The following is a 9,781-nucleotide window of genomic DNA, read 5'->3' as shown; positions in this document are numbered from 1 at the left end:
AGGCAGGCATCCCACATGAGGGGCAGGAAGAGTCTAAGCAAAAGTGATGCAATCAGATCTGCATTTAGAAAAATCCCTCTGGTGGCTGTGGAGAAGGAAGGACTGGTGTGGAAGAGCCAGGGAGAAAGGCGGGCAGAGTCCAGATGGGGCATGGGGGGACGGGTAGGACTTAGATGAATCAGGGAGGGCGGGAAGGTGGGGTGAACCCAAGTGGCTGCTTAGCAACGGATTCCACCAGAGCGGCCTGACAGTGGGGGCAGAGACTAAGCCACCCAAGGACTCTGGGTGCAGAGGGGCAAGCCCTGAACAGAGAATTCCGGCCCAGGCAGGTCCATTTTGTAGCTTCAAGTGCCAGCGTCCATGCAGATGCTTCTCAGGCAATGCCAGAGCAGCTCAGGTTGCAGGTAGAGCCCTGTTGGCCCAAAAGTGCTGCATTTCCCCAGACAAGGCCCACCGCACCCGGAGGGGGCCATATATGTACCTAAGGGCTATCCAAGGGCTGACGGTGGCCCCACAAGGCAAGAGGCAACCCTATCCACAGGGAAGTCGGCATTCGCTAGGACTCCGTTCTGAAGAGCCAGGCACAGGTCTGACCAGCACACCCACCCTGTCCACAGGAACCGCTCCCAGTCCCAGCAACACACTAACGGGGTGGGGCCCAGGCACTGCCTGGCTGGGCCTCAGTCACTGGGCTACAGAAAAGGGCACGGGCATCGGCGGCTGGTGTCTGAGCTCTTCCTCCCCAGTCAGAGCAACCCCTGTATCCGGTTCCCAGGAGGGGACCGAGAATGAAAAGTGGGGAGGATCTGTGGTGGAGGCTCCAGCCCTGAGCTTGCGGGGAGCCTCAATGCCCAGCCAACGGGTGACAACAAGAAACAGAAAGGAGGGGCAGCGAGGCACTCTGGCCCAAGGACTTTCACAAGATGGAGACATGCATGCTCCTCACAGGCAGCTCTCCTAATGGAATTCAAACATTCTCATGTCTATGGAGGCCCCTCAACCCTGCTAAATGCTCTGGGCATGAGAGAGAAATAGGCCACGGGTCCCAGGGAGGTGGCAGCTACAGAAAAGCTAAGGACACACAGCAGAGCCAACCAATCCCTCCACATCTACTCGGCACTGACACACAACTGCCGAGCCAGGGCGGGAGACACAGGTGACTCAGTCCCATTCTAGCCCCAGGGTGTGCGAGTCTAGGGAGGAGGGAAGACACAATTACCACTTGACGTGTTTGCTGTCCAATAAAGAGATGCCCAGGGAATAGTGGTGGAGGGTGGGTTTGTGCAGCTGAGAGTGCGGCTCAGCCTATGGGGCATCTGGATGGTGGCACCTGGTGGGCAGGCAGGACAGAGTGTGGAAGGGCATCTGGGCTGGAGATTCACAGAGGGTAGGTGCTGGGAGAGAAGGTGAGGGAGGCGAAGGGTGGGAGACCAGCCAGGAGGAGGAGGAAGAATGAGAAGGCTGGGGGGACACACTGGACAGCCAGAGGATGGGGCCTGGGTGCTGAGGGGATCAACTGCAGGTGAGGACGCCTCCTCCCGTCACAGGAACCTTCCTCTCAAGTCCAGGTCAAGTCTGATTTCCTTATGAGGGGCCCAGTCCTCCCACCCACCCACTGGGGAGAGGCCAGGGAAACACTTAATCCCCCAAGAATCCACTGGATGCCTCAGAGACACAAACAACTTCAGGACACTGTTGAGAATCCCGGGCAGAGGTTCAGTGTGTAGATGCAAATCCCCACCCGACCCAGGCCCTGGAACCCAGCACAGGGTGGGCCTTGATGGAAGGGGCCACCGGACTCATCATGGTCAACCCAGCCATATCGATTCTTTTTTTTTTTCTTGGCGGCTGGCCAGTACAGGGATTGAACCCTGGACCCCAGTGTTATTAGCAGCACACACTAACCTACTGAGCTAACCAGCCAGCCCACATATCTTTTCTTTCCGGAACCTTCTTTTGAGTGCCTACCAGGTCCCTGGCACTGAGCTAGGTACAGCAAATACAGAAATAAGACACTTGGCAGTACAGTTGGAAAACAGATTTGCAGACACATGAAAAGGTAGAGAGGTAACAGACAGTGATGATTACACCACATCCTGGGGTGCTGGTGGAGGTTCCAGAAGCCCTTCTTGGATGTGATATCATGCTGGGGTTTGGAGGGCAAATGGAAGTGGGGGGCAGGATTTCCAGGTGAAGGACCAGCACACACAACAGCAGGGAAATATAAGACCTGCTGTGTTCAGGTGATTATGAGCAGCTAACTCCCCTGGGAGCATCTCTAAAGCAGTGTTGGGGGAGCCAAATCACAAAGGTCTTCGCCCCAGACTATTGGGGTGAAGAAACATGATCTTTATTCCAGAAAGCTCTGTCTGGTGACAGCCTGGAGGGTGGATGCAGAGGCAGGAGCTGTCAGAAACAGTCAAGGGGACAAGGTGGGAATGGTGGGAGGGGGAATCTGAGGGGTAGGCTGGCTAGCTGGTGTCCACTGCATGGGGGTGGGGGCCCACCCTGCCCAGGATGCCGCCCCCCTCCCTCTCTGGCTCATGGCCTTCCTTTCCATACTGCCATCACTTGAGGGCCAAAGAGACAGCCCTGGCTCAAAGCTCCCTGGCTTCCCATCTTCACCTCTTACCCACACCCTGGGTCATACCAGGAAGCCGCTCCATCCAAGGTCACATGTTCATGATCTCCCCCTCTTGTGACCCCTGTCATAGAGCTCCTCACTGCCCTACTCCCACCCTGGGCTGTGACCGCCTCTCCCCTCCTCTGCCAGCTCCCCCTTGGCTTTCCCCCCTCGCTGGCTCAGCCTAGGCGAGTCACACTGACACCTGGGAAAACCACTCTAGGAAGCCAACCTGAGGCATGCTTCTCCGCACCTGCACGTGAGCTACAGAGGGGGAAAAATCCCACCACCCTGCTCACCTGGCCCTCGGTGCCACCTGACAGGCCTCCTATTTCCAGGACACTGGCTTACAGCTTCCCCCTCCCATGCACCCCCAAGAAAGGGGGGTGTCAGGAGGGAGCTTCCCCTCCTACCCGGCCAGCATCCCACCACTGCAACAGGCATGAATCTGAGGACCCTGACACCCCATATCTTCAATGCTCCCTCTCTGCTGTTACAGGTCCCAAACACAGCAAACCAGAGAACTGAGGCTCCGTTCCAGCTCTGCCTCTCCTCTCTTTCTCCTCCTCTGGAGTCAAGCTGCTGGCAAGACAGTCTGCAGCCGGCTCCCACCCAACCCTCCCACCGTAGCACCTTCAAGGCCTGGCTGCCAAATCTAACGGACACCTTTGGGCCCTTATCTCACTTGCCTCCCTGAAGCACAACACACATTCCCTCAGCCACCTCTGTTTGGTCTTCTTACCTCTCCAGCTGCCACTTCACCTGTTCCTCCACCTGTCTCTTCACATTGTCTTTGCAGGAGTCTACCCTCTTCTCAGCCTAAAATCTTCTTGTTAGATCAAGTCCTGTACCTCCAACAGGTGCTTCCCAGTTGTCTCCTGAACGTCTCATGACACTCACACTCCACGTGACTCCAAAGCAACTCAGCTCTGACCCCAGCGCTGCACCCAGCCACTACTCTCTTCTCTTTCCAGGAAAGGAAATTCTTTCCTGGTCTCCAGCTCTTCACAATCCAGCCCCTCCCTCCTCCTCCAAAGGCAGCTTCAGAAGCCCTGACCACACAGTGCCAACTGCAGTCCCCACACTACACTCAGGAATGTCACTGTCAGGGAGGAGAGGCAGGAGACAGCTGTCCCCTCATCCCCTTTCTCCTCTCCAGTTACCCCTTCCTTTGCAGGTCCTTCCTCGACCTCCCAGGCAGGGTCGAGCCCTCACGGAGCCCCACACCTCCTTATCCAAATCCATTTTTACCCTGGCACACTGTTGTAAGCTGCTTATACATTCAGTTCTCCTCCTAGACTGTGACTCCTGCACCCAAGTGTCTCACACTATGGCCAGTACCCTGGGAAGGAGGAAACGAGAGAAGGAAACAGGCAGAGACTCACAAAAATTGCAAACCACTTGGGCCCATGATGATCATTTAATTTCGAAGGCCAAATAACAACAGGGAACATTAGCCAACTTGTACTGGGCATGTGACCTTCCCGGCAGGCATCTTTACATGACAGGAAGGTGAGGTGTGCTTGGCCTCAGCCCTGAAGCAGAGCATAGGAATTTTTCAAATATTAGTGGTGGTTGGCATTCCACAATGACTATCAAGGGGCTGGTTACCAGGGAACTTGATAGTGGGCCCTTTGCTGGTGTCACACAATGGAAGGCACGTGCCAGGTACAACAGGGGTGTAACCATTAATGAAGTGTTAGTCACAGCATCCCAGGCCAGCTGGCCAGCCCGCCTGCCTACCGCTGATTGGAAGTTCAAATATAGGTCATAACAGTGGCACCAGAGCCTACCACATGGGATCCTGAGCAGGGCGGTCTGAGTCTCAACCCTGGCTAGCACTCAAAACAGTTCACTGTGTCCCTTTCTTAGGCACAAGGCCTTTCCACCAGCCTGGTCTGGGGCTCTGCTAATTCAGGATCTTTATCTTCTGAGCTCAAAGGGTCCTCCCAATAGCAGGTCTGGGAAAACACCCCTCAGGGCACAGAATGAGCACTCAGCAGTCAGCAGCACTAGATTTTTTTTCTTTTGGCAGCTGGCCAATACAGGGGTCTGAACCTGTGACCTTGGTGTTACCAGCACCGCACTCTCCCAAGTGAGCTAACCAGCCAGCCCAGCACTAGAATTTTGACTGGTCTGAGTTCCAAGCAAGTTGCCTGTGACAAATGTGCCTTGATAGGCCAGACACATAGCAGGTTCCCCGCAAGTATCTTCAGATCTAACAAGAGAGCCAGCCAGGATGGAGTCCTGCAGGCTTAATCATTTTAACAGGCATTCAAGACACGCTTCCTGAATGCCAGTTCTCCATGGGCCCTGGCTCAGGACAGGTGTTCTGACCACGCCAATTCAAGATGCAGGGACTAAGACAGGAAAGCACAGGGTATCTGGGCCCCCAGCCCATGAGGAAAGATGGCTCAGGGAAGGCTTCCTGGAGCCAGTGCCTGCCTCAGCTGGGTCTTGAAGGGCAAGGAGGCCTTAACACCAGAAAGTGGCAGATAGCATGGGCAGAGGATAGGGCCACCTAGAGAAGAGCCCATTCAGAGTCTGGGAGCATTCAGCTCAGTGAGAGCACAGGCCAGTGAGCATGTCTCAGGGCTCAGATTAATAGATAGTTCTATAGTCCAGCCTTATGAGCTCCAAGAAGCCAAAGGGCCTCAGACAGAGGCCTGGGATTCACCAGACTGCCGAGAAAGATGCCTCTGTGTACTGGGAGTGGGGAGGGAACAGCCCAGGAAGAAAGGGAAGGACACCAGAGCAGGAGGAGTTAAGTCTACACCTCGAACCTTCTAAAGGCCCACAGGTCTACCAAAATATGAAGGCTAGAAGGACCCGTGCTGGGAAAGGAATCATGGAAGATAATTAGAGAATGAAGGCAAAATGAATCAGGAAAGGCTGAAGGGACAGAGCAGAGGGGAGCATTTGGCAGCACCCAAGTAAGGAGTTACATCAAGAACACTACCCAGTCAACCTGGGGGCTTTTATTGGTAACAGAATCGCCTATTGGTAAATAATCTGAGTGTGTGTGACATTCAGTTAAAATTGTGTAACAATCATGGCCAGCCCATGGTTCACTCGGGAGAGAGAGTGTGGTGCTGGTAGCGCCGAGGCCACGGGTTCGGATCCTTCATAGGGATGGCCGATGTGCTCACTGGCTGAGCGTGGTGCAGACAACACCGTGCTGAGGGTTGCAATCCCCTTACCAGTCAAAAAAAACTAAAAACAAAAAACCCCCCACCAAGTCAAGGGTTAAGAGCCTCTAACCAGTCATTTCTAAAATGAAAAGAAAAAGAAAATTATGTAACAATCAGGTAGGCACACAGTTTCAGATTATGGGCAACAGTCCAAGTCCTGAGCAGTGTGTTCTCAATCGCTTGTAAAAGAAGAGCACACACCAGGTAGGATGGGGGAGACCATCAATGCTTACACACAATCCCTGACTGAGATCTCTGAGGCCGAGCAGCCACAGCCCCTACGTGAGCAGGTGCTATCAAAAACAGAGTTAACATTGGGCCGGCCCGGTGGCGCACTGGATAAGTGCGCCGCTTGGGAAGCGCGGCGGCGCTCCCGCCCGAGGGTTCGGATCCCACATACAGACCGGTTCCGCTCACTGGCTGAGCGAGGCGCGGGAGCAGCACCGAGGGTTGCGATCCCGTTGCCGGTCCCCAGTCCAGTACAGGGGCAACACTGAGGGTTGCGATCCGTTGCCGGACACGGAAAAAGACAAAAGACAAAAAAAAAAAACAGAATTAACAGCTCACAAACTTATCCAGAGGATTGGCCAGCCGTGTGGGAACCATGAGCCAGGTGTGGGCAGACAGGGGTTCCTATTGCAATATCAGCCTTTCCCCACCTTCACCCATGCAGCTCAAGTGTGGAAGGAAGACTGTGGAGGGGCACCACACATTTGACCTCTGTAACCTCAGGAGATTCCTGCTGCTCTAATGCTAACATACCACATGAAAAGTGGGGTCCTGGAAGAACAGTGCAGGACCCTGAGAATTCTGAAACTTTGGATCTCTGGGGCTGGGAAGGCTTTGCTCCAGAGTTCTAATTGTAAGAATCCTCTCAGAGGACCGACCCTTTGAGATGAGTGACACCCAATCTGGAGGTTTCCCAACAGGCAAATTGAGAAACGAAGGTCCCTAAGAGGACACTGGAACCAAGTGAGTTTACACCTTTAGTATCTTACATTCCACCCTTTACTCTAACAAGCAAACTGAGTCTGAGATAGAAATTGAATCCCACTACTTTGACCCCATCCTCCCAAAAGACAATGGGTCTAACTGGCCTTGTGTTACTTTTTTTTGAGTCTGGCCGGTACCAGGATTCAGACCCCTGACCTTGGGTAATAGGCGCACTCTAACCGAGTTAACTCACCAGCCCATATTACCTTATTTACTTTGTTTTAAGGACATAATATTAGGAGTCTGCAGGGTTCAGTCTTCTCTTTCTCACTCTATACACTCTCCTGGAAAGATCCAACCCACTCCCCAGCTTGAACCCAGCACAGGAGCGAGTCCCCGAAACATGCCCTAACCCAGCACGTGCTCCTTGGTTCCAGACCAACCTGTATCTACCCAATGCTTGGGTGTCTTACCAGCTCCCAAGCCAGCACTCCAAGTCAAAAGTCATGACCCTTCCCAAGCCTGCGCCCTTCCCACACACTATGTGTGGGGCATGGCACTACCAGCTGCCAGACACCCAATCGTGGACTGTTCCCAAAAGTCCTTCATCCTGGCAGCCACTTATCTGTCTTGCTCTCCTTCTGGCCTTACGTCTCTCAACCAGTCCCAGCCTCAGTGCAGCCTTCAGCCTCTCCTGGTCACCGTGGCCCACTCGTCCTGGGAAGGCACGAATCTGATCAGGTCACTCTCAAACCCAAGATCCCTTGGCGGCTTCCCACCACTCTCAGGGTGAGAAAATTCAAATTCTTGGGCCTGGTACTCCAGGCCTTCCCTAGTGTGCTGCCAGCCTAGCTCCCTACCTCATCTCCTTCTCTTCACCCCAGCCAGCTGCGGCTGCCCACTGCCCTCTCCCAACAGCTGGTGGACTGGAACTAGGTCCTTGTTACTTCACACATGCTGTCCCTTTGCCCAGAAGGTTCTTTCCCTCACTTGGTCATGCCACTCCTGATCAATCTCCACAATGAAGCTCAAGTCCTTCTCAGAGCCCCAGCCCCACCATAGTCCAGCCGGATGCCATGCATTTGTGCCATAGTGAGCTCTGTCCACCTCATCCATCCCTTCACTGTACTGGAAGCTCCTTGAGGGCAGAGACCAAGTCATACTCAACACTGTATCCACAGAATTTAGCATAGTCCCTCCTCACATGAGCATGAATTCAATAAACTCATGTTCAAAAAATAAAGAAATCACTAAACAATGAATTCAAGTTGGTTCTCAGTAAAAAACCTGAGGTTTTGTTTCTTTGATATTATCTCCATTGGAAGGTGATGTTTGAAACAGCTACTGAAGTTGCTGCTTTGAAACAGCCACTGAAATGGCTTCTTTCTTCCATTTAGAGTTGTCATAACAGAAAAGGTATGCTCAAACAGGTAAAACATTGAACAGGGTAAATGTTAAGTGCTTTTTTACAATCTGCTTCATCATCCTTAAACCAGAAACCATCTAAAGGCAAACACTTAAATATGTCTTCTGAGGTTGGCTCAATCTGTAATGAGAACTAGGAGCAACACCGCATGCTCAAGGTCACCCGAACCTGCTGGACAGTCGTGGCAGGTGTGGTCAGCAAGAGCTAGCAGGTGAACTTGCAGATCCCAGGGGTGAATTCTATTAGTGTTCTGAAAACCCTGCCTAGATCACTAGATTATTTCTGTACCCCCAGAAGGTCGCTCTTAATCTATTTGAAAGCCACTGCACTAATTCACATCCATTGTTCTGACGACAGTGCCTTGATCCATGTCAACAACATTTAGACAGAATCTCCGGCCCACCCCATGCCGGACAATCGGGAAGCAAAGATGAATGCGATGTGGTTCCAGCCCTGTTCACAAGGGAAACAGGCTTCTAAACAGCACGCGCTACCCAATAAGCACTTCATGCAAGGCTTTATCTGAGTGCTGAGGAGATTAGATGCGGATCAACCAGAATAATAGCAAGCGCATGCACAGGTCGCACCACCAACTGGGAAAGAAACCTTTGTGAGGTTTCTTGATCTTTTCTTATCTGGGTTGGTTTCTTCCAGCCTGTGTCCCTTAAAATGAAAAAACCTGTCCACCTGTCTTCAATATCACTGAGCAAACATTTACAGGTCTCTACTATGTGCTGGGGATAGAAGGCGAAAATGCAGCCTTCGCCCTCAGGTGGAGAAAATGGCAACACGTGCTAAATAATGCTACGGGTCCTTCTCCAAACTGTCTGGAAGTCACCTGCTGACTCCCAGACAAACATACAGCGAAATAAGGAAAATCCCCTTCCAGCACCCCTACCGGCCCCGGTAAGGCAGACAGACTGAGGAAAGAGCAACAGCAGCATGGCAACCACAGTCGGTAACGTGTCAGTCAGCCGTACCTCTACACAGAGGGTTCTCAGACCACCTCTAGACTTTAGCGTCAGCCCAGCCAGTGGTAATCCAGGAGGCCCACAGCTCCTGTTTCCGTACGGAGCACGACCACGAAGAAAACCCGTGGCCCGGCCGCCGCGGCCCCCGCCCCGTGCAGCCCATCCCTAGGCGGGGGGAGCCGCTCTACCCTCCGCCTGAGCTTCCTCAAGGCTGGGGGGCATGGCCTGGAGGGGAGCTGCACCCGGCACGGAGGCCACGGCGCGAGCGCCGCTGAACAGGGCTGAGGCTAGCGAGTGCCCAGGCTCAGGTGGACAGGTGTGCTATGCCGGGGCGAGCGGAGGCCCGGGGGCCGCGGGTCTTCGCGGGCAGAACGTATCCGAATATCTGGTGCAACCGTGGCCAGATCCAGAAGAGGATTTCCTACCCGCAGGGACGGAAAACGCCCCGCGGAGAGAGAGACAGAGACAGCCGCTTCCGATAACACCTCGTCCCAGCCCAGGGGTCCGGCTGCGCGGCCCCCACGTCGCGCCCCCGCCGGCAGCCAGGCCACCGCAGCTGCGCTGTGTCCGGAGCCCCCGCCCTGCGCGCGGCCGGGACCCCCGCCCCTCCCCCAGCACGCCCCCGCTGGCGACCCCG

At 54.0% G+C, this 9,781-nt stretch overlaps 1 protein-coding gene across 1 annotated transcript in view; it reads right to left on the bottom strand.

Annotated features, from left to right (window-relative positions):
• Positions 1-9,431: 9,431 nt before the first annotated feature.
• NTN3 (netrin 3) overlaps positions 9,432-9,781 on the bottom strand; it is a gene marked incomplete at its 5' end in the record, with an annotated part of 4,881 nt that continues 4,531 nt past the window's right edge. The window contains one exon of the mRNA XM_008566302.1: positions 9,432-9,565. Within this exon, the coding sequence (XP_008564524.1) occupies positions 9,432-9,565 (134 nt within the window). The remainder of the gene's footprint in view (positions 9,566-9,781) is intronic.

This window comes from Galeopterus variegatus, unplaced genomic scaffold (assembly GCF_000696425.1).
Source record: "Galeopterus variegatus unplaced genomic scaffold, G_variegatus-3.0.2 Scaffold233, whole genome shotgun sequence".
Classification (NCBI taxonomy): domain Eukaryota; kingdom Metazoa; phylum Chordata; class Mammalia; order Dermoptera; family Cynocephalidae; genus Galeopterus; species Galeopterus variegatus.
Note: the sequence above shows the minus strand (reverse complement) of the source record. Positions and strands in the feature narration are given on the sequence as shown.